This window comes from Mastigoproctus giganteus, chromosome 3 (genome assembly GCF_048544385.1).
Source record: "Mastigoproctus giganteus isolate SK-2022 chromosome 3, ASM4854438v1, whole genome shotgun sequence".
NCBI classification, from domain to species: domain Eukaryota; kingdom Metazoa; phylum Arthropoda; class Arachnida; order Uropygi; family Thelyphonidae; genus Mastigoproctus; species Mastigoproctus giganteus.
Genome location: NC_143577.1, coordinates 126,642,240 through 126,668,397, shown reverse-complemented (window position 1 = coordinate 126,668,397; position 26,158 = coordinate 126,642,240). Strand labels below are relative to the sequence as shown.

Below are 26,158 nucleotides of genomic sequence, written 5' to 3'. Positions count from 1 at the left end.
GGTCGTCAAGGACACTACTGACGCTATGCTGCTGCAACAGGATCTGGAAAGGTTGAACAGATGGGCTGAGAGGTGGCAAATGAAGTTTAACATTGACAAATGTAAAGTACTGCATATGGGAAACAGTAACCCCAGAGCAACGTATCAACTCTGCGGTACCACACTGACAGTGGTGGAGAATGAAAAGGACCTGGGGGTAATTGTGCAGGGAGATATGAAGTTCTCTGAGCAGTGCAGACGAGCTGCAAGAGTAGCTCATGGTGTCTTGTCAATGATATACAGGAATTTTTCTAGCAGGGATAAGGAGGTGATTATTCCCTTGTATAAGGCAATGGTTAGGCCACATCTTGAGTACTGTATACAGGTCTGGAGGCCTCATTTCAAGAAGGATGTAGAGCTGCTGGAACGGGTACAGAGAAGGGCAACAAGATTAGTAAATGGAACAAAGGGTTGCTCTTACGAAGAAAGGCTTAAGTTTTGCAAATTACAGAGTCTGGAGACTAGGCACCGGCGAGGTGATCTGATAGAGGTGTATAAGGCCTTGAATGGTTTGAGCATGCTCAATGCCAATGGGATTCTTCATCTTTCTCAGAATAATCACCTCAGAGGGCATAAATTCAAATTGAGGAAGGACGGATGTCGGATAGATGTGCGGAAATTTGCCTTTGGCCAGCGGGTGGTTGGTTGGTGGAACCGACTTCCATCACTTGTTGTTGAAGTTGATAGCCTAAACAAATTTAAAGCTCAACTGGACAGGTATTTCGAACGAACGGAGGGGTGAAATGGGAGAGGGTTTTTTTTTTTTTTTTGGGCTGATGCTGAATAAGCTTGCTTTCTTGCATCGTATGCCTCTACTAATGCTAATGCTAAACAATAATAATTTGCAGAACTTAAGCTTATATGATTTGATAAAATTATTAATTAAATCTGTATTAAACAGACTTTATGATGCAGCCAATGGAAATCCAAACATGGCACATATTACTAAAGCAAACCTATTCAGGAATATCACTATAATTAATTAAGGACATAATTTAACCCTTTATCAGACACCCTCATGGTAAGTGGCCACCAAAACAACTTAAATTTGAAAAAAAAAAAAAAAAAAATGTTCAAGTGAATTCAATGTTTATTTTAGCATTCATTACAGTTTCACTTTTCACTTGTATTGTATCATTAATTGTTTTGTTGTTATTATTATTATTGTTGTTCTTATATTATTTCTCCCTGATTTGGTGATTCCACTCCGTGATAGGTACTGCTACCAAGTACATAGGGTGGTTATAATGTCTGGTGTTACTGTTGGTCGAGGAAATCTCAGACTATCCTATAGGTGTTCAGGATTGCAACTTTCTGGAGTTCCTTTTAGGTGTTCTCTGGGAGACTTATTAGCATTAGCATTAGTAGAGGCATTTGATGCAAGAAAGCAAGCTTATGCAGCATCAGCCAAAAAAAAAAAAAAAAAACCCTCTTCCACTTCACCCCTCTGTTCGTTCAAAATACCTGTCCAGCTGAGCCTTAAACTTATTTAGGCTATCAACCTCCACCACAAGGGATGGAAGTCTGTTCCACCAACCAACCACCCGCTGGCTAAAGGCAAATTTCCGCACGTCTATCCTACATCTGTCTTTCCTCAATTTGAATTTAAGCCCTCTCAGGTGATTTTTCTGAGCTAGAGGAAGAATCCCATCAGCATTGAGCATGCTTAAACCATTCAAGGCTTTATACACCTCTATCAGATCACCTCGCTGGTGCCTAGTCTCCAGACACTGTAATTTGCAAAATTTAAGCCTTTCTTCGTAAGAGCACCCCTTTCTTCCATTCACTAATCTTGTTGCCCTTCTCTGTACTCGTTCCAGCAGCTCTACATCCTTCTTGAAATGAGGCCTCCAGACCTGTATACAGTACTCTAGGTGTGGCCTGATCATCGTCTTATACAATGGAATAATCACCTCCTTATCCCTGCTGGAAAAATTCCTGTATATCATTGACAATACTCCATGAGCTACTCTTGCAGCCCATCTGCACTGCTCAGAGAACTTCATATCTGCATTTGTCAATGTTAACATTTGTCAATGTTAAACTTCATTTGCCACCTCTCAGCCCATCTGCTCAACCTTTCCAGATCCTGTTGCAGCAGCATAGTGTCAGTAGTGTCCTTGACAACCCTGCTAACCTTTGTATCGTCTGCAAACTTGGACATTAAGCCCAATATACCATCATCAATATCATTTATAAATACAGAAAACAATAATGGACCCAACACTGAGCCCTGAGGGACTCCACTAATAACATCAGTCCACGATGAGCAGTGTCCATTGATTACCACTCTCTGTCTTCTCCCCCTCAACCACCCCTTTATCCATAGCAGCAATTTGCCTCCAATGTCACACTGCTCTAGGCTGCTAGGCTGCTATGTAGAGTCTTTGGCACCATAGGTGGTTGACATGATGATCAGGATGGTCGATACTTCTTGCATATGCCACATCTCCTTGACCTTATGTCTCAGGTTCGTGTGCTTCCTAATTTTTTCATGGGTTTTCTGGACATTGTTAGTGTTGGGCACCGCTATGTCAATCAGGCAGGTAGCCCTTTCCATCTTGTCCACAAGGGTTATGTCCGGTCTGTTGTACAGGATGGTCTTATCCGTTATTATGGTGCGGTCCCAGTACAGCTTGTGGTTTCGAGTCTCTAGTACTGCCTGGGGTTCATACTTGTAGTATGGTATACTTTCTTTGGTCAACTGGTATTTCCTCGCTCGCTTCTGATGTATTATCCTGGCTACCTGGTCGTTTCTGAGGCCAGGTGGCATTGTCAACATGTCTCAACTGACATTCCGGGCTCCTTTGCAATGTATTTTCTATAGTTTCTGGTGTTGATTACCTGGTCTTGGATGGCCAGCATGAATCCTTCAGTCACAGAGAAGAGCGCCCCCTTGTGAGCCATGCATTGGAAACAATGTTATCAATGTGATCTTGATGGAGGTCATTGTAGTGTCTGCCATAGAACATCATCTTTGCCCAACTTTCTAACTTCGTTTCTTGTGCCGTCTGGGTGGGAGATGGTTCCACGCTTAGGTTGAATGGGATATACCACTTATCTATTTTCCTTATGACCTGGTGGAATGGAGTGGTGCTGTGTTGTTCTCGAAGTAATCTTTCAGGTTAATTATTGCTCTATCAGGCCCCTTCCTCCCTCTTTCTGAGCTATTGTTAGTCTCTTCGCTGCTGACTTCAGATGGTTGGTGGCTCTTGGTCATCATTGTCTTTCACATGATATCTTCTAGCTCGGTGTTAGCCAAATCTATGACCCTGAAGGTGTATGTTAGTACTGGAGCTGCATAGGTGTTTATGGCTTTAACTGTGTTCACTCCGTTCAATTTTGCTTTATTATTAATTATTATTATTTTATTATGATTATTATCATTATTATTAGCCCTATGGTGCAAGGAAACCTAAGGATTATGCTGCATCAGCCAAAAAAAAATTTCCAAGTTACCCTGAGAGAAAGAGAGAGAGAGATAGAGAGCGCGAGTCAGAAATAGAAAGGAATCACCAAGAAAGAGAAGAATGATGATATCCAGCTCAGGACCCTGGGTTTGCCAAGCCCATGCTCACCAGATGTGAGCCCCTGGTGGTATAGATGAAGTTAATAAAAGGAAAGTTTTTTTTAGACTTTGTGATGCCAATTCTTGCGAATAATTATTAAGTGTTCTAAAACAAAATTAGTGCTGCCGTAGCATCCAATAAAAGAGAAGCACTCAATAACATCAGAGGTTTATGCCTGCAGTAAGTGTCCAGTCCCCACAGCAAACCAGTTTTGATTTGGTTTCAAGTTTTGCTCACTGACAGCAAAGATAATCTCAAATATGGGTAGAAACAAAACATTACAAAAAGTGAATGCCTAAAATGTGTTGGGGGGAAGGGGTATTTTAAAAAATAATTAAAAATATACATTTTCAATATAAAAATTGTGGATTTCGCAGTTATGTTCATGATACAATAAAAATAAATGGGCTTCAAAAAGTGAAAAATTTTGTATTATTTCATTCCTTTATTCCTAGCATAATAGTGGTGGATAACGTTAACTTTCATGCCTAGGAAAGGTAAACATTCTTTCCTTTCAGAAAATACAATAACTTATTATATTGAATATATTAAGTCCACCCAAGGCCATGCCATTTTAGTACCTGAGGCAAGAATGAAAAATTTGTGCCCTTCCCTAAACAATATATTTTAGAGGAGGGCACAATTTTTTTTTAATAATAACCATGGTGCGCCCCAGATAGCACTGGCGTTCAGAGCTCAGTATCTGTGCAGTGGCGTGACAAAGATTTGTCTTGCAAAAGCAAGATGATAAACGGATTGGAATAATTAAACGTTGGCAATTAATCTAATATTTATTTAATCTTCTTTTGAAGCCCCTTTCAGTTTTTTACCTGAGGCAAGAGCCTCGTTCACCTCACCCTTGACACAGCTCTGAGTCCACCTAAAGTACGTAGCTCAGTGGTCAGGAGCGAGAGTGCATAGCACGCATTCTTTGAGTGGACCGGGTTTCAAGCCCGTGACTACTAAATACGATAAATATTTGTATTGACGATTTATTGTAAACTCTACTGACTTGGTTGTCGTGCCGGAGTATAAACAGAAAAATGTATTTATTTATTTTAAGACCTCTATCCTATGAAAGGACCATGCAACAACCCATTTGGCCTATCCCCTTTCAGTATAAATTATAGTAACTTTTTTCCTTTTTTTTTTTTTAGGTCCTAGCCACTGAAATTAGGTGGCAGGACCTGCCAAAATAAATATAACTATACTGGGTGTACCTGGTCTGCCTCCACAGGTCCAAGTGTAGGTCCCATTAGGAGCCAAATGGCTAAAAGGCCATATGAACAACGGTACAGAACATTACACATCACAATATCCATACATTTTTAAATCTCTGGCCTTTACAGTGTACTGCATCACGCAACAATTATATTACATGGAGATGGGGGGGAACCCCTAGTGCTGTTTGACACGAAAACACTTTAAACTTATATCCTATGAAAGCCATCCACCACGTGTGTGTGTGTGTGTGTGTGGTGGAAATTGAACCTGAGTGCGCAAAGCTGCAAAGGATACAAATGCATATATAATCAAGATTGAATTCAGAATGAATTAATAGAAAAATGCACAAAGATGGAGCAGTATAGAACATAAAGTGCAGAGGCTAATAGAAGAAAGAAAGAAAGTAAGAAAAATAAAAGAATAAGGTATAAAAAAGGAAAAGAATTAAGAACCTAAAAGATTTATTAAATTATCTGAAATTAATAGTTATTAGTTATGGCCATATGGCAAAAGGAAGCCTATGGCTTATGCTGCACTAGCCAAAAAAGAAAAAAAAAAAAAAAGAAAAAAAAAGAAAAATAATAATAAAATTAAATAAATAATGAAAGAAAAGGAAATAGACAACCTATGCATTTCCATCCTCCCATAAGTAACTGTCAAGCTGACCTCTGAATTTCCCAAACCGTCAGCCTCAACCACATATGTAGGTGACTTATTCCAGTAATTTATAACTTGCTAACTAAAATAAAACTTCCTGCAATCTAGTCTAAACATCTTTCCCCATAACTTGAATTTATGGCCCCTAATTCTAGAACCATTTATAACTGTGAAAATTTCATCCTCATTCATTTTACTTTTGCTCCTCAGAGCCTTAAACACCCACCTCAATCAAGTCGTTATACTTTATTATTCAAAGTCTGTATACTTTCTTTAAATTTTACGAATTCTGGAAGGGAAAAAAAAAATGCAGGTGTCACCTGTAATTAACAACTCTAAAAGAAAATTTCCTCATCTATACCTCTTCCCTAGGGGGCCTAGGGAAGGGGTATAGGTTTATATACTTATAAACAGATGCACGGAGACACTAACTGGAATGCCTGCATTTAAGGGAATCCCAGCTATATTTAAATCTAAAATACCCCAAAATTACTAAGAGCCCAATGCGATTTTCCACCTCAGGCCTCTAAAAGAGATATAGCTCTGATCTTCCCCCTTAATTTGAATTTATGACCACCCTAGTTTCAGTATTCAATATCATTTAGAACTGAAAATTTCACCTTCATTTCAGTATACACTCTTACTCTTATAGACCTCAACCAGTCTGCCTCTAAAATACCTAGTTATCAAACTATACAGCCTACATATTTGAAGTTTTCCTTCATACGGAAACAAAAAAAAAAAATAAAATACAGTAGTAATATATTTTTATTAAATTTCACCTAGAAATAAAACTGTGTTTGGGGGGAAGGGGGAGTAACTGCATTAAATGCAGATTTTCACTTAAAACAGAGTTGCTAGAAAATACTCCCCCATGTTAAGGGCAGGGGTTTAATTACCTCTAAAAGAAAATTTTCTATAGCATCAATCATATCACCTCTAAGGAGCCTAATAACCAAACTGTGCAGTCCATATATTCGAAGTCGTTTTTCATTTGGAAATACTTTTGCCAATCTCATGAGGTGTGTGTTGCCTGTATTTCAACCTTTTCAAGAAGCTTGATGTCATTTTTATTTAAGCGCAGTCTCCATACTTGGACATAGTATTCTAAGTACAGTTTTACACCTGTACTTATACAGTGGTATTATGTCCCTATCTCTACACGAACATGTTCAATAAATAATCTATTGACCACCATAAGCCTGTTCTTTCTGCTTATCTACACTGCATGAAGAACATTTTCTTGTGTATCAAGTGTATAAGTTATTTTAGGATTGCCATTTCCCTTGAAGCCTAACCAATCCTGAAGTAGCACTGTTTGATGATTATCCTTAACCAGATCTTGAGATCATATGCAAATTCTGACACAATGTCTTGTATCCCTTTGTCAATCCAATTTAAAAACATCAGAAATCGTGTACTGTTTCCAGTACTGTTTCTTGAAGAATCCCACATGTAACATTAGCATTGCTACATTCTGTCCTGCAATTCATCAAAGTACCTTACTGTAATCCTACTCATAGAGTAACCTCTCATTCAGGTTCAAGTGAAATACTCTGCTTGCTAAAATCCATATAAACAAGAATAAAATTATTTCATACAAGCAGCTCATGTGTGACTGCCAAAATAGGCAACCAGGTTAGTTAAAAAAAGATGGTACAATAAAAACTGTAAAATAATAATTTACCAAAAACTGATTTACTATAAAACAAATAAAAATGAATTGGTGAATTTAAAATACATTAAAAATTATAAATTTAAAAGTGATAAAACACCATTGAAGCTTTCGGGGGCATCCGCCTCCTTTCTCAACAATAATGAATTTCAAGCGACACATCCTTAAATATCAGGCTCACAGCACACATGTCTGACCAGGCACATGTTCAACACTCCCTTCACGTGTGTGGAACCGGAAATGGTCTGGGAGTGTGGCAAATTAAAATGTTTGTCTCCAGCAAGGACCACAACCTCCAAAAGGGGGTGGACCGAACTTCCCTATCTCTATTTATACTATTGTTACCAGATGACCCAATCCACAAACTCTCCAACCACTTGCGGTCCCAGAATCTATGCGCCCAGTCAAGAATGACAGCATTCTCAGGGGGGGAAGGGGGGACCTGGTGTTTTAATTTAATTTTCCGAAACATTTTAATTTGCCACGCTCCCAGACCATTTCCAGCACACATGAAGGGAGTGTTGAACATGCGCCTGGTCAGACACATGTGCAGTGGGCCTGATATTTAAGGATGTGTCGCTTGAACTTCATTATTGTTGAGAAAGGAGGCGGATGCCCCAAAAAACTTCAATGGTGTTTTATCGCTTTTAAATTTATAATTTTTAATGTATTTTAAATTCACCAATTCATTTTTATTTGTTTTATAGCAAATCAGCTTTTCGTAAATTATTATTTTACAGTTTTATTGTACCATTTTATTTAGTATACTATTTAGTATTATTTTATCATTAAATCAGTTTATTTAAACGGTTGGTGTATTTGTCAAAACTTGTAGTATGTATAACCCCAACTTAGAGGCTTTTTTGGAGATATAGTTAAAAAAAGATTTTCTCTTTACAAAATTTTGCATTTCCTTCATAATACCATACTCTCTATATTCCCCTATACTTATGGTGACCATATTTCTTGGAGAAAACAAAGGACAAACCTAAGAAAATAAAGGGCAAATCTGAAATAGGTTCATAAGGATAAAAAAATAGTTTATTTTTATTACTTTGTTTTGCAAGGGAAAGTTCAAGAGCAAAGCTAAGAAAAACTTTACAAAAATATTTAACAAAATGCATATTCTAATAAAAATATCTAACATAAAATAATACATGTAAATTAATTTTAAAAAGACAACTCAATTTTCATATTTTTTTGCATGAATTTTTTTTTTTTTTTTTTTTTTTTTTTTTTTTTTTCAAATATCACATTCATCTTTTTAAAAGTCATAAAACTGCATACAACTCATATCAAAATTGCATTTAGTATAAATGCATGCTTCCACTGTTTCAACTTTTAGTTGTTTTGCCACTGGTCCACTGATTATTACTGAAAATATTCTCTCAGTAAGAGCATTTGATTCCAGGAGACATAAGCAAAATTCTATGATTTTTAAAATATTTTTAAAAGATATTTGTTATCAATAAAATATCTAAATATTTCAACCCATTTATGATGGCAGGTCATTTCCTCATTTTGTCACCACTCTTCGGGTTTTTCCTTAGTAACAATTTTTAACACAATAAACTTCATGAATAACTAGTAATTATCAATATTCAGTTTCTGGGGGAACAACCTTGCTATCTACGGGGCTGACTGACTAACTCAGCCATGGAGTGAAAAGGTTTTTGAAAACTGTAGGACACCTTTCTTGTTCCAAAAAATATAATTTTAGTAGCTTAAAAAGTTTCAAAATCCTTTCTAAAGCTGGTAGAAGAGTCAACCATCTAGTTTTGCTGTAACCTAGTAGTTGTTTATACTGAACATCATCACATATTTACTTAAATTTTTCAGTTCTAATTGTGTAGATGTAAAAGTATGAATAAATTTTCACTAATACAACTTCAATATCAACTGAGGCATTCTACACCAATACTAATGCAGTTGTTGCATGGCTGGCACAATTGACACCAATCAACTTATTGCCAAAGGTTCTATGAATTTTATGGAAAACGTTTTTGTCTTTTCTTTGGGGACCACCAAAATTACAATTGGTATTGTCCACACAAAGCAATTTATTTTTCAGTAGTTTCATATCTGTCCAGCAATTCATTGATGCAAGCTGTTATTTGTGTCAGAATTTTCACCTGGTAGTTGCTTTACACACAAACCTTAACTTTAACACCGTGGTTTGGAAAAAAAATACCTTACAAGAATTGAGCACAACTTTATATTACCATGATTAGAACAGTCTGAATAAATGGTAACATAATTTATTTTAGATAAATCAGCTTTGACTAAAGATAAATCAGTTTTGACTAAAGTAACAGAGTATGGATCAAAAACATTTCGAACAATAACTTCCATTTATGTCCTACCACAAGAATACTTTTCATCAAAACACTTTTTGATTTCCTTCAACATGAGTTGTTGAGGAAGCTTCCATCCTGCATTGGATTGATAATGGCTGTTGCTTCCTTTACTTTACTTAACTGAGATTTTAAAGAGCTTTCCGTTTTTTTTTTTTTTTTTTTGTTTTTTTTAGCGTTCAACTAGGAACATATTTCATCTCACAACTTTCCACCTTAAATTTTACCCACATAAATCAATTGGGAAATGTCTATGATGTTCCTAGCCAATCAAACTTTCTTCCAGAAGAGTATTAAGAGCTATTGCTACATTCACCCCAGGGGCTCACATCTGGTAAGTATGTGCTTGGCATGGCCAGGGTCCTGAGCTGGATATCATGTTTATCTCTGGGTAACTTAGGAAAATTTTTTTTTTTTTTTTTTTTTGGCTGGTGCAGCAAAAGCCTCAGGCTTCTTTCCACCATACAACTAATGATAATCTTCCTTGCCCTGTATCTTATTTCCAGAATAAATTAATATACAGAAACACCCAGACTTACGTAATATACAACTTATGCAAATTCGACTTTACATAAGTTTTTACCGGCCAGTGCAAAAAAAAAAAATATATATATATATATATGGAAACGTATTTTGCATCTGTAGGGATAAATGGAAGTATTGTGGAAATATCGTAATGTGAACTCAATAACACACTTTTTTTTTTTTTTTTTTTTTTTTTGTAATTCATTCCAAGTCCTTGGAAGTTGAAAATTTTGCTATATTACTAAGCTATATATCTCTCTAAAAGGTCATATTTATAATCGAAATTGCACTATACTTTCATCGTTATCATTGATTCTTATAACAAAACATTAGATAGTATGAATCAGAGCTGAAATACTCAATATGTTCTACGTTGATAATAATAGTAAATTAATAAGAGGAGTTTACCTCAATATAGTACGTGGAACACTTCCGTATGATACCCTCCAGAAGTTAAAACGGAAAAAACGAAAAAATCGACAACTTACCGGTACATTAAAGTAAAATATAAATAATTAAAGTAAAATATAAATAATTAAATAATCAATTTAACACAATTCAAAATCAATTCAAAACAATTAAAATTCAAATTAACGCAATTAAAAGAATCTAACGAAAATATTCAAAACGATTTTCCTTCCTGAAGCTGACAATGCTTTTCGACCGACTGTCGTGATCACAGGAATGAAAATTACCGAATCCGGCTAAACCTGCAACTTAAATAGTGATTATGTGTCTTCGCGCATGCGCGTAAAGGTCCACGCATCGGAGATCAAATATGGCCGCCGAACATTAACAGAATTCTCGTGTAATTTAATTTCAACGGTTTCTGCAATTAATAGTCGCATATAATTACGTTGAACGTTAAGTATTTTGGCCTCGTTAAATAAAAAAGTATGTTTTTCGTTAATGGCATGAAAGGCTAATTCTGACGCTGCTGAACGAGAAGCACGAACTGAGGCTTCGTGTTGATTTACACGGATATTAAGAGAAAACCGCGTCGAACCCTGATAAGACGAGTCGCAATCACCGCAAGAAATGTTGTATACTAGATCATTAATTTGTGTTGCGAACGCCGAAAGAACCGAGCGATTGTTCAGTATAGTGTGTAACTTCCGTATAGGCCTAGCTATAATTTTAAATTCGGTATCTTTAAAGAATCTGTTAAGCTGTTTGTGCCACTGATCAACATATGGGACAGAAATAAAGTATTTTTTGATATTACTATTGTTGATTGGTGCAGTATTTTGTATCTTATCCTTAGCTTGTACCCTAATTCGATTTATTGTGTTAATGGGATAACCCCTGTTCAAGAATCTGCTAGTTAATATTTGTATTTCTGAGTCTAAAGCAGAATCCGTCGTTGAATATTTATAGGCATTTAGAAATTGATTAAAGATAATCGATCTTTTGTAGGTGAACGGGTGGTAGCTATTATAATGTAGAAGCATACCGGTGTTTGTGGGTTTTCGATAGATGCTAAATTGTATTTTGTTCGAGTCCCGGGTAAGCGTGAAATTTAGAAAGTTTAATGACTTAGTATCCGTATCTTCCCTTTCCAATGTAAATTTGAGTCTAGAATGAATATTATTGAACGAATGTAAAATGTCTTGGATAGTACTACTATCGGTAATAACTAGAACATCGTCTAAATACCTCCCATAGTATGTGATACGGGGACGAAAAGGTGTCAAATGTATCTGCTCAATCGTTGAGAGATAGATCTCTGACATTAAGCCACTCAGGCTCAAACCCATTGGTAATCCAAAAATTTGTTTGTACACCTTGTCTCGAAAGGTGATGTAGTTAGCCTCAACTAATAGTTTAATTAAGTGAAAAATCTCCTTTATAGGCAGCTTCGTATAATTAATCGGTGTCGAGTTTTTATTTAACATATCCCAAATAATATCTAATGTGTATTCAACGTTTACATTCGTATATAATGAGGTAACATCTAATGAGAATAAATTGTCATTGTCGCCGAGTCTACAGTCTTTAAGATTATTAAATAATGTATCGTAATTCTTAATTCCAAATTGTATAACCTGTCTAAAAGGTTTTATAATGTTATATACATGTGTGGCTAAGGCTGAAAATGCCGAGTTCTTGTAGGAAACAATAGGTCGAATCGGAAATCCAGGCTTGTGTAATTTTACCTGACCAAAAAGTGCAGGAATATTGTATGTTCTGGACTTCAATTCCTTCAACTGAACCATAGTAATGTAGTCGTTTTTACGATATGTGGTTAACGTTTTATTGTATTGATTTACCAAATTGGTAAACAGAGTCGGGTCCACTTCACAATAAGTGGAGGTATCAGATACAACTGAATCTAACTTATTAATATAATCATGTTTATCTAGTATTACCACTGTATCTCCTTTATCTGCCCTCTGTATAATAATGTCCTTATTTTCTCGAAGTTCTCGTAAAGCTGAACTGTCATGTGTATTCAATTTAGGAAGTCGCGTTTCTTTTATGTTATTCACTACTTGGTTAACTTGTTGAATAAATACATCTTTTTGTGGAACACTACGAAGTCCAAATTCAATATCAATTACGCATTGTTTTTTTGGCAGCTTTCGAGGTGGTAAATTATAATTTAATCCTTTGGATAAAAGTGAAATCTGGTCCTGCGATAGTGTACACGAGGAAAGATTTGTAACCTGTTGATATGTCGGTTCGTTGGATACTGGGTGAGGGGGTATTCGTGAACTAGGCGACATATTCTGTGGTAGTGCGTTATGTGTCTGTGGGGGGATGTCACCCAACTCGTGTGAACTTGGTCGCAAGCTCGCGACAATGTGTTAGAATTCGCATGAACGTGTCTTGAACTATTCGATAATGTTTGCAACTTATTAACGTGTCTGTTTTTTATTTCTGAGGCTTGTGCTTCCCGTCGCGAATCTATGGAGGTCTTCAATACAGACCAATCGTTCGGATGTAGATAATTTTTTAATTTATCGCGAAGCTTCCTAACCTGGGAAAGGTATTTTTGTTTATCCGAATATCGAGATTTTAAGGCAAGCTTAACAATATTACGTGATGTCGCCAGTGATAGTTGTTTTATGCCTGAAATTTTTTGATTTAAATTCACCCTGGCAAATTTCGGAACGATGTTGTTTTGAAGGCAATATTTTAGGAAAGAAATATGGTAACTTTGGGCCGCGTACCTTAGTGTAGATTTAATGTAATTTTGTACCAAGCCATTCAAAAAATCTCCCATAATTGTGTGTATCGATGAACAGTGGCACAAACAGCTTAACAGATTCTTTAAAGATACCGAATTTAAAATTATAGCTAGGCCTATACGGAAGTTACACACTATACTGAACAATCGCTCGGTTCTTTCAGCGTTCGCAACACAAATTAATGATCTAGTATACAACATTTCTTGCGGTGATTGCGACTCGTCTTATCAGGGTTCGACGCGGTTTTCTCTTAATATCCGTGTAAATCAACACGAAGCCTCAGTTCGTGCTTCTCGTTCAGCAGCGTCAGAATTAGCCTTTCATGCCATTAACGAAAAACATACTTTTTTATTTAACGAGGCCAAAATACTTAACGTTCAACGTAATTATACGCGACTATTAATTGCAGAAACCGTTGAAATTAAATTACACGAGAATTCTGTTAATGTTCGGCGGCCATATTTGATCTCCGATGCGTGGACCTTTACGCGCATGCGCGAAGACACATAATCACTATTTAAGTTGCAGGTTTAGCCGGATTCGGTAATTTTCATTCCTGTGATCACGACAGTCGGTCGAAAAGCATTGTCAGCTTCAGGAAGGAAAATCGTTTTGAATATTTTCGTTAGATTCTTTTAATTGCGTTAATTTGAATTTTAATTGTTTTGAATTGATTTTGAATTGTGTTAAATTGATTATTTAATTATTTATATTTTACTTTAATTATTTATATTTTACTTTAATGTACCGGTAAGTTGTCGATTTTTTCGTTTTTTCCGTTTTAACTTCTGGAGGGTATCATACGGAAGTGTTCCACGTACTATATTGAGGTAAACTCCTCTTATTAATTTACTATAACAAAACATATATGTTTTGTTATAAGAATCAATTTTGAATGTCTTTGTGTTCTTCTTCTAAAGGATGTGTCTGGAGGTCACGACCGAAAAACAATAAAAACAATTTGCACTTTCTGGTTTATTGGCCTTTTCTGTTAGTGTATCTACTGTAATTATAAACGGGTAGTAAACTCGATTTTATTGCATTTGCGATAATACCGATACCTGAAATTGTGTGGGTTTTTACGTTATTATGGTGAAATGAGTTCCCCTTCACTGAACTCTTCAATCATATAAGAAACAAATTTTCAGACTCTTCTCTTCATTCCTATTTATTATAATGATGAAGGGAAAGCAACTAGTGGAAAATGCAAGTATGATTAAGGAGTAAGGAGCAGGACAAAGTTTGTCATCTATTGCATGGGAATTAAGTTTCGTTGCTTCAACAGTGAATGCTATTTCAAAGGACAGTGGACTTAAAGGACACATTTAAGATCAACAGTGATCACAAAACAGCATTCGGGTGCTATATAGAAGATGGAAAAGCTATTAATAATATGGATGGAAAATCAGATTCAGAAGCGAGTGCCCCTAAGTCTAAGTCTAAGACCATTCAAGCAAAAGCAAGAAGTATTTATGAAGATATTAAGGATAAGTGCGGCGAACCCCAAGCCAAGTTAATAGAAGCAACTGGTGGTTTAATAGGTTCAAGCATCGCACTGGTTTCCACAACGTTAAAGTATGCAGTAAATTCACCAGTGTCGATTCTGCAGCTGCAGATAAATTTTGCGATGTGTTTGAAAAAATTATTGATGAAGGCAGCTATTCAACGCAGCAAATTTTTAACGTTGGCAATACTACACTGTATTGGGAAAAAATGCTGTATCAAACATACACTGCCAAAGAGGAAAAGGCGATGCCAGGTTTCGAGGCTTCAAAAGATGGGGCCACCCTCTTGCATGGGGCTAATGCAGCGGGAGATTGCAGATTAAAACCACTGCTTGTGTACCATTCTGTAAATCCTCATGCATTTAAGGGCCTCCATAAAGCCACCCTACCCATGCATTTCCGATCAAACCAGAGAACATGGATAACAATATCTCTCTTTGAGGTTTGGTTTAAATGCTGTGGACATCCTATGCATCTAGATGATTTCAATTCAAACATGAGTCATATTTCTACCGCCAGACACGACTTCACTCATCCGAACTATGGATCAGGGTGTTATTTCGAATTTAAAAGCATACTATTTAGGCACAATATTTGCTCAGGCATTGTCTGCAGTAGACGGTGGGAAAAAAATTTACATTAAGAGACTTTTGGAAATTTTACAATATTAACCACAACATCTTAAACATTATTAAGGCCTGGGCAGAAATTACTAAAAGTTGTTTAAATGGCACATGGAAGAAAATATGCCAATAGCACGTAAAAGGTTTCAAAAGATTTGAAAAAGAAGAATCATATGAAGAGATAACAGATAAGATTGTAAACGTTGCAGAGCTACCTCAGTTGGAGAGTTGATGCCAAAGACGTGGAGGATTTAATAGAAGAAGAAAAGAAGGAATTATCTAACAAAGAACTTATTAACTTGCAGGCAGCGATACTGAAGGAAGAAAATGCTGACAAAGCTCAAGATGAACCAAATGAGGAGCCAAGATGCTTCATCACCAGAGAGATGGCATTGGCAATGCGAGGTTTGAGAAAATGGATCCTGACAGTGAAAGATTCTTAAAAGTTAACAGAGGGCCAAATAATATACTTGCTACAAAGAAATCTACAATGAAAAGAAAAAAGCCACCGTCCAGTCATCCATTAATATGTTCTTTCGTAAGGTTGAGTGGCTGCCCCCTTCTAAATCTCCACAGCCCTCAACCTCCGCAGTGGCATACTTATCAGTAAAGATGTCGATTCTGGCAACGATCTCTTTTTTTTGTAATTTTATAATTTTGAAATTTTTTAAATTGCATGCTTTTGTAATTTTTTCTGTGCATGAGATAAAAAATTGAATAAATAATTCTATTTACATGATCGTTGAACATTTATTTTTTGATTCAATCAATTCAGCAAGCACAGTTGCAAATCCTGCACAAGCATGGGGGAAATTCCGATTTACGTAGAGTTCCATGGAACGCAACCCTTACATAAGTCGGGGAATGGCTGTATAGTTAATTTTGGCTACATCACTCTTGCATTCACCCTCTTGGTTTCTGTGACGACTATTATTTTTAATATCATATCAACCTGGTTCTTATTCTACTATTTTGCCATTTAGGCTTCTATATTGATGTTAACTTATCTTGATTGTTATTCCAGTAAAATATTTAGCACTGTGTCTAGTTCCCCTGACAAGCACAGCAGGGTCCATGTTGATCCAGTCAGCATTGCATCTAGTATATCCATATTGTTTTTCCTACCATAGTGATAAGTTTTCACTCATAGGTAACCCAATCTGGTCAGCTTAGTCCAAAACAAGCAAATACATCTTTCTTCATTCCATAGCCATAGCTGGCTTCCTACCAAAAGGTAACACCACAAAATAAGGAGTGGACACTGAAACAGAATTCTTGTCAGTTCCCTACCAACCTAGTTTAGCATATGTGGGAATCACCTCCTAGTTGGACAGCCTGACCATTAAGAAACCACCCTTCAAAAAAAAAAAAAAAAAAATTGTTCCTTTAATTCCACTGAACAACCTCACTTGCATTAATGTAAAATTTAAATTACTTACATGTACGGCCATCTCTGCTGCAAACTAGTCTCAATCTGGGAAAAAAAAAAAAAAAAAAAAAAATGTAAGATGAGTTAACAAAATAAAATACTGCATTGCATTACTTATCCTTAGAAAATTTTTCAAAACTATTTCTCCTCTATTTAACTACAGGTGCCCCCAGCTTAACGCTGATAATTCATTCCGGAAAAACAGAGCGCTAAGTGAATTCGCATTCCCATAAGGTAACATATGTATTTGTAAGTTGCGGTCGGTGCCATAGGATATTTCCTAATCAATAATTCTTTATTTTTTTATAATTGTTCTTACAGTTAAACTTGCAAGTCCTAAATTATGGCATACAACCGCTTGTCGTTAACGGAAATCGATTCGCTTCAAAACGTCTAATTTAATTTTCAAATTCGGTCTTTTTCTTACATTTATAGTCTTCGTACTGTGCCCAGACATTGCTTTTTCATTCTTATCGGCCATTATTAACTCTTCGAAAATTTAACTGCGTTGGTTGCTTGTTATGTTTGTTATTTGGTTTTTAGGAGCATTAGCAACTAAGGCCATATTGCTCTGGGAACATGCGGTGGTCATTCCCTGACCTTTCCGCATCCTCCGTATTTGGTGGTGACGGACTCGAACCCCGGTCTAATCAAGAAGCGTGTGCTATGCACTGCTGCTCCTTCCCACCTGGCTAGGGAGGCGCCTGCGTTGGTTGCATTAATTATGATACAATGTTCAAGTAAATTGTCTGTTACGCACGATGTCTAATACTGTACTGAGTGATGACTAGACTTCAGATAAATGCATATAACGCAAATATTACAAGCAATATACTTGATCATTTTTGAAAATGTTGATCTCAGAACTACGTAACAAGTGACTGTACTGCAATTAAATTAGCGTGCGAGAAAATTTCAATGAGCGTGGGAAAATTTTTCAAGTCGGCATGGGAAAAGTTTTAATGCTGTTTTGCTATTCATTTTCAAGCTATCTATGCCATCAAATGCAATGATTTCGTTAAATATGCCAAAAATGCAATCTGTAAAAGAGCGTTATAGTGATCTGTGACAGCATTATAGTCAGATATGGGTTATAATATAAGAACAGCATTATAGCGAATCAGCGTAAAGCGAACCGCGTTATAGTGAATCAGTGTAAAGCGAACCGCGTTAGAATGGGGGCCTGCTGTACTATTTAAAATGGTCTCCTAAATTATACTTTAACGGAACAGATCACAGTTTAAAAAAAAGTTATTAAAGTCCATATACTACCATGCAAAGTTGTTTCAGGACTTTAAAAATGAGCCTGATGCACAAGGTCAACAAGAGTCCAGACAAAACTTCACAATTCAATCTATTCCATCCACACAGCTAATAGCTGTGTGAATGGAGTAGATGAAGCTATAATAGCTGTTTGTGAAAATGCTTTTTAATTTCTCCACTAAAAAATCCAGAAATCTCTGTTAATTATCACACAATTAGGAAAAGTTCAGGAATTGTATTAAACCTAATTATATACACGAGTGGAATCTGTCGCATAAAATTATTGTTAGTAAGCCGGCATTATTGACAGGTGCTTTCCTCCATTCAGTAATGCTCTCTAGCTTCCTACCAGAACCATTAGTGAGACACTAACAGTTTCTAACAGTGTCTCCCTATGGAAAAGGAAACGGCAAAGTAAAGCAAGCCAACACACAAGAACTACAGCAAACTTCAGGAAACTTACCGGACAACCTTTTCCTGCTACCACAGTTTCTTCTTGCATTCTCGGTAAACAGAGGGTACATGTTATGTTGATAACAATGCACTGATTAATTTTTCTTGGTATTAAAAGCAGATTATTATTATTATTGGCCATACGGTGCACCAGCCAAAAAAAAAAAAAAAATCTGAATTACCCTGAGAGAGAGAGAGCAAGAGTCAGAAGTAGAAAGGAATCACAAGAAAGAGAAGAATGATGATATCCAGCTCAGGACCCTGGGTGAGCCAAGCCCATACTAACCAGATGTGAGCCCCTGGATATTATTGGAGTTCATGAATGTAATGCCTTCGCTGCTGAAATTTACTTACGGGTACACCCTCCAGACCACCTCAGCCTTATGGTGTTTATCCCCACCTCTCTTGCTGTTTTAAAATAGGAAAACAACTTTTATGAAAGAGGTGTGTTATCGGTAGTGGCAGTAGAAGTCGTTTTCCTATTTTAAAACTGCAGGAAAGGGAGGATAGTTAAACACCCTAAGATTGAGGCAGTCTGGAGGGTGTACCAGTAAGTAAATTTCAGTCCACTCATGAGGCCAATAATCCTTGGCTTTCTTTACCTTAGCCAAGGAAACAAAGTTGTGACAATATTCCTTACAACAAGTAGACTTCTCTAATGCTGCCATTTAACCCCAGGGGCTCATACCTGGTGAATATGGGCTTGCCACACCCAGGGTCCTGGGCTGGATATCATCATTCTTCTTTTTCTAGGTGATTCCCCCCCCCTCTCCCTCTCCCCCTCTCTCTCTCTCTCTGGGTAACTCAATTTTGTTTTCTTGGCTGGCACAGCATAAGCCTCAGGTTTCCTTGCACCATAGGGCTAATAATAATAATAATAACATCAACAGAGATTTTAGGGAACTGTCACAAGTGCTTCCAGTGAACAATGGTGACCAGCTTTTTTTTTTTTTTTTTTTGATAGTTGGCGCATCGGCTTCTGTGGCCATAATGCACCTCCCAAGGTTTTTGCAGTATTTTGATCCAAGCCCGAGGCGGGATTCAAACCCGCAACCTTTGGGTTGCCAGGCAGGCACTTTACCCACCCGGCTAGCCCGGTCGGCATGGTGACCAGTGCAATGATCAGATTGGTGTGAGATATGCACTGAGAAAACAAGAGGATCGGGGTATACTATATGCCTGATGGGTATACGAATAACTATAAAGACATAAAATGGACCGGTAAATTAGAATGTCTAATAATGGGAACTTTCTGACTTAGCATTAGCAGAGGCATATGATGCAAGAAAGCAAACTTATATAGCATCAGCCAAGTAAAAAAAAATACTGTTCCCATTTCACCAATCCATTCACTCCAAATGTTTGTCTAGTTCTGCCTTGAACTCATTTAAGTTACTGACCACTACAGCAGACGGAAGTCTGTTCCAACTATCAGCCACCTACTGGCTAAAGGTGAATTTCGGCACATTTATTTTACAATTGTCTTTCCTCAAATTGAATTTATGTACCCTCAGGTGACTAATCTGAGCAAGAGGAAGAACCCCATTAGGATTGACCTTGCTCAATCCATTCAAGGCCTTACTGGGTGGGTGCTCTGGGTATTGGGGAGTGGGGCTGTATTTATGCCCATCCTGCAATACAGAGATGGGATGATCCAGGGGGTGGGAGGGGGTTATCTGAGCACACGTTGCCAGAGGTTATTTACTTTAGTAACTGTGATATTTGCATTTCTTAAGACTATCACAGCCTATGTAGTATCCGTGGTAGCTTCTATTATTCTGTAGCTTCTTGGATATCCTCGAACCTTACCACCACGGGTGTTGTAGGGCTCCCTAATACAGGAAATATCTGTGGCAATCTTCCATAATCAATGTTAATTGATCAACAACTGTAGGGGCTTGCTAGGCATTTAACTGAAGAAACTTCAACTCCTGGTACTGATCTGGATTACGAATTATAACAATAATCAATTTTTTTGTCTTAGTTTCTTCACTGCCTTCATTTAGTTTGGGCACTTAGTTTCCTTCACTGAATGACTGAAAGTCAACTCTGAAGTTTTACAATTTGTGCATTTCGCTTTTTGAGCCTATTTGGTATGCAGAGTCTCCCTATGGCCTGCACTATGGCCACAAGAGCTCTCCTGTTGACAGCAAGTCTTTTCCATCTTCTCTGGCTTAAAATCTCTCTACCTCATTTTGTGAAATTCATCTGTTGTCTCTATTGTTCTCCCAATTCCACTAATCACTTGGAGCTCTGACTTCCTCTCTTTGTAATTTGACTTTCTCCAGTTCAACTTTCCTAACAGTGAGTAATTTTCCTTGGTGATTTTAATGTTCACAACTCCAGCTGGCTTCTGTTTTCTAGTCACACCAACCCACCTGGTCAAGATGCTGAAGCTTTTGCAATTACTAATGGCCTTGCACATATTGTTCATTTACCTACAAGAATACCGGACAATCCTAACCATAAAGCCAACATGCTTGATCTTTTTCTCACAAGCAACCCTTCTAAGTACACGGTCGAAGTGAGTGGTCCTTTAGGCACCTCAGATAACAACTTCGTGATGGTCTCTTCTCCAATGGAGCCTTTATCTCATGGCTATTCCCAACCTCGTGTTGTTTGGTATTACAAGAATGCAAAATGGGATGACCTGCCAGATTTCTTTTCTTCTTTTCCTTAGTCGGATTACTGTTTCAAAGTCAATTTTGCTCAGTTATTTGTTATTTGGTTTTTAGGAGCATTAGCAATTAAGGCCATATTGCTCCAGGAATATGCAGTGGTCATTCCCTGAACTTTCCGCATCCTCCGTATTTAGTGGTGACGGGCTTGAAGCCCGATCTAATCAAGAAGTGTGTGCCATGCACTGCTGCTCCTTCCCACCTGGCTACGGAGGTGCATGTTTACTCAGATTGTGTCAGTGAAATTATCCTTGTAGGACTGGAATAATTTATCCCACACTCCACTTTAAAATCTCATCCTTTATCTAAATTTTGGTTTTCCAATAAATGTACCAAGGCTGTTCAAGAGAAGAATTTTGCATATCGTAATTGGCTTGTTTCCAACTTCAGTTTCATTTTCTGCCTACTCCAAAGCTCACGACAATTATAAAGCAGTTATTAATCAGTCCAAACTAGATTTTGAACAGGCTAAGAGTAGAAAACTTGCTTCTTGCTCAAATGGTATCCAAACATTCTGGTCTCTTGCCAAATGCTATTGGCCGCATCTTTTGCCCATCTCTGCTCCCACCTCTGTCAAAAACCAGATGGTTCTGTTGTCACTTCAGCCAAAGATAAAGTTGACTGCTAGCATCCCATTTTTCTTCCAACTCGTGTATTAATGATCTTGGTAAAACACCTCCCACCATTCCCAACATGCTCCATTCAATCCTGTGTTCTGCCGTCAAAAGGTCAGAAGGATTTTGACTAATCTTGATGCTAAGAAAGCTCCAGATCCTAATGGTATTTCTACATTTGTTCTCAAAACCTGCACTCCTAAACTTACTCCTGCTCCTTGCCACCTTTCTTCACTTTCTTATTTCAAAGGTGTTTTTCCTTCTGCTTAGAAATTTGCTCATATCCAGCCAGTTCCTAAAAAGAGTGACAAATCTCTCCCATTCAATTATCGTCCCACTGCAATTACTTCTACTCTTTCTAAAGTAATGGAGAAATCAATTAACCACCAACTCTTAAACTACCCCTTCCATCTGATCAATGATCGCCAATATGGATTCTGTCAGTGTCGATCCACTGGTGATATTCTGGCTAATGTTACCCATTTATGGACTAATTCAAGGGAAAAGTTTGGTGAAACAGAAGCAGTTGCTCTTGATATCTCAAAGGCTTTCGATCGTGTTTGGTATAAAGGTCTTCTAAACAAGCTTACATCTTATGGTTTGCCATCTGTTTTTTGTAATTGGTTATCCAGTTTTCTCTCTGATCACTCACTGAGGATGATGGTAGGTGGCTCTGTCTTCTAACTTCTCCATTAATGCTGGTATTCCCCCAAAGTTCAGTTCTTTCCCCCACTCTTTTTCTCTTGTATATTAATGATCTTCTTCCATTGACTGGAAATCCTATTCATAGTCTTGCCAATGAGAGCACATTGCATTCCACTTTCCATTTTGAGAAACCATGCTCTGCTCAATCAACTTCAACTTCTAGAATATCTGCTACCGATTCCTTAAATACCCATCTCCAGGTAATTCCCCATTAGGTCAAAGACAACTTAGTTGAATTCAATCCTTCTAAAACTCAGTCTTATTCTATATCTTGCAAAAAGGATTCTTCTGCTCCTATGCTTATCTTTGGTGACACTCCGATTTCTAGGCAAAATGATATCTCTTTTGGGGGGATTACCCTGACTTCTAATCTCTTTTGCCACAAGCACATTATAAATATTGCTTCCTCTGCATCTAAATAACTTGGTTTTCTCTTTCGCTCTCAGCATTACTTTTCTTCCAAACAGCTGTTCACTCTGTTCAAATCGCAAATCTGCCCTACCATGGAATATCGTTCCCACATCTGGGGTGGTGCCCCCAAAACCTCTCTCAGGCTTCTGGATTCCATCCGGAAGAGGGCAGTTAGGTTAATTAATGACTCATCTCTAACCGAGTCTCTCCACTTGCTGTCTCATAGACGTACTGTTTCTGCTGCATGCCTTTTATACAAATACTTCCATGGGCACTGTTCTTCTGAATTGACTTCTATAATTCCCACTCTCTCTTTCAAAACAGTCCGAACATGTGCCACCACCAGTCAACATCCATTTAGTATCCAACTTCAAATTCACAGAACCAACTTTTCATCTTCCTCGTTTATTCATTCAATTGCCATTTTCTGGAACAACCTTCCTTCATATGTATTTCCTGAAAATTACAGTCTTCAGAAGTTCAAGTTCACAAATATCTTCTCTCGTCTTCTCAACCTCCAACTCAAGCACGGTACTAAGTACTATAGGTTCTAATACCTCTCGTGTTTTTCATAAAAAAAAAAAATGTGTGGAAAGTGTGCCCAAACTTCATGCACCCTATATATATATCCTCTCTCATTTGGATATTATCTACCAGACCTTGGTGGATATCTCAGCTAACCAGTTGAAGGACTGGGAGTTATACATATAATACTAAACCTGGACTTGGTTTAGTATTATATTTCAGGTTGAACTCTGAGTGTAGTTGGTTTTCAGTTAAGTGATCCTGTAGGTTCTCTTCGTAGATTTCTGTTATGATTTCTTGTTTACTTTTAGATTTATCTACGTCAAATATTAAAATATTTGGTTCCCTTGTTTTTGGCATGTCCATTTTTCAAGCCTAAGTTAGTGACCGTTGGATTCTTTAATTATAATTTTCTTGGCAATCTTCCATGGTAGCTGTTTCAATTACTACCCTACCCAGTGTTTCCTGTTTTTCTGAATCCTTTGATCTTGACATGCCTAAATGGTGTTTCCAGATTTTTGGTGATGGTCAGCTTTACAGCCTTGCAGGAGTCTAATTTACTTTCCTCTGTCAGTCTTATGATAATTATGTATTCCTCCTTTCTTTCATTTTTATGTATTTGTCTCTTGGTCAGGTTTTGGTTTATTTGATTAGTTAGTTGAAGAAATACTGTTCAAGGCTTAGACCTAAATGAGTGTCAGATGAACTGTTGAGACACATTAGCATTAGAAGAGGCATACGATGCAAGAAAGAAAGCTTATATAGCATTAGCAAAAAAAAAAAAAAAAAATCCTATTTCACACATCCATTAATTCAAAGTTTATCCAGTTGTTCCTTGAACTTGAATTTATTTAAGCTATTAACTTTCACAATGACAGATGGAAGTTTGTTCCAGAAATCAACTACCTGCTGACTAAAGGCAAATTTCTGCACATTTATTCCAGAACTCTTTCCTCAATTTGAATTTATGCCCATTCAGGTTCAATATCTGAGCAAGAGGAAAAATCCCATCAGCATTGAGCCTACTCGAACCATTCAAGGTCTTATTCAAGGTTCCACTCACCAGTCACATTGCCATTCTCTGTACTCATTCCAGCAGCTCTACATTTTTTCCTAAAATGAGGCCTCCAGACCTGTATACAGTACTCAAGGTGTGGCCTAACAATTGCCTTATACAAGGGGACAATCACCCCTTATCCCTGTTAACAAAATTCCTGTATAGCAGGGGCGGCCAACTTAATTTCTGATACGATCGACTTTTTTTCTTCAAAATGTGCCACGATCTACCATCTCAAGAAATTCATTGCACATGGTTAAAAATGTTAATCAACACATATCGAATAACGTTGTTTATATATTTTAAAATTAAATACAATTCAGAATTCTTATTTTAAATTCATATGTTTTTAATTTATGTGAAGTTTGTGTCTTAATGTCATCTGCTAAGCTTTCAAAATCAGGTATATACTGTGATAAGGCCAACCGTACAGAATCTTCTGTATGTAAATCCGTAAGAGTATTGCGATTCTTCGTCTTTTTTTTTTGTTTCAAATATGAAAAGGCCGATTCACATAGATATGTGAAACATAGATAATATCACATAGATATTCCTGTTTTGGTTTCACATAGATATGTGAAACCAAAACAGGAATTTAAAAGTTCACTGCAATTTTTTTCCTTTGGGTACTTTTCTCAGCAAACATATTTGCAAAAGTCTTTCTGATGACCTGGCTTTTAGGAAGATATCGTTTCGCAATGTAATAATTTCATTTTCAAGTAACATTTTCTCCGTGTGAAAAATCTCAGCGATTTTTTCTGCAATTTGTTTTGTATCTAAGTCCGACCTTAAATGGACAAGAAATATATTGAATAATATCTTCAATTGTTTTAAAATCACTGAGTCTGGTTTCAAAATCGCCCACAACTTTCTCAATTTTAGAAACATATTTCTCACTATTAAATTCAAAAACAGGATATTTTTGCAAAATGATTGAATTTTTTTTCTTTGAGATTCTTAGCCATTGCCAAAATTTTGATATTTATATGCAGAAATACTATTAATGTCACCCACATTTTTATTTTTTCCATGTAATTCCAAATTCAGATCATTTAATTTACTGGTAAAATCTGCTAAAAAAGCCAGATCACACAACCACACCTTGCAGCTGCTGATAATCATCTCCCCTTTGATCAACAAATTTTTTAATTTCATCCAACAAATTTAAAAATCTGTAGAAACTTACTCCGACTCAGCCACCTCACATCTGTGTGTAATATCATATCTGTTTAATTTTCATCGAGGTGCATTTTGAAAAGTCTCCTTTTAAAAGATTGTCCTCCGATGGAATTCATGATTTTGAAAGCTGTGTCCATAATACTTTTAGTATTTAATCTTTTGCTGGCTAACACTTTTTGGTGGATGATACAGTGGTACCTCAAAAAATCTGGGAATTCATCATCCTTTTGGCAAAATGCGATGAATCCGTTAAGATGCTCCATCTTTAGCTCCATCTGTTGTTATTGATACGAGCTTAAATAGTGGTAATTTAATTGTTTCAATAAAATTTTTGAATGTGTTAAATATATCAAGACCTCTAGTTCTTTTAACGGAACCATACCCAGCAGTTCTTCTCTATTGGCAGAATCATCAAAAACCATACGATTAACAACGAGCAATTGAGCTATATCACTGACGTCTGTAAATTCATCCAGTTATAA

The 26,158-nt window shown here is 36.9% G+C and overlaps 1 protein-coding gene across 4 annotated transcripts in view; it reads right to left on the bottom strand.

The window, feature by feature from the left end:
• Nucleotides 1-26,158, bottom strand: part of LOC150088262 (acetyl-CoA acetyltransferase, mitochondrial-like) — a 670,540-nt gene that overhangs the window by 587,251 nt on the left and 57,131 nt on the right. For all 4 annotated transcript variants that reach the window (XM_090369428.1, XM_090369427.1, XM_090369425.1 and 1 more), the window contains one exon: nucleotides 16,802-16,836. In XM_090369428.1, the coding sequence (XP_090225554.1) occupies nucleotides 16,802-16,813 (12 nt within the window). In that variant the 5' untranslated portion in view covers nucleotides 16,814-16,836. The remainder of the gene's footprint in view (nucleotides 1-16,801; nucleotides 16,837-26,158) is intronic.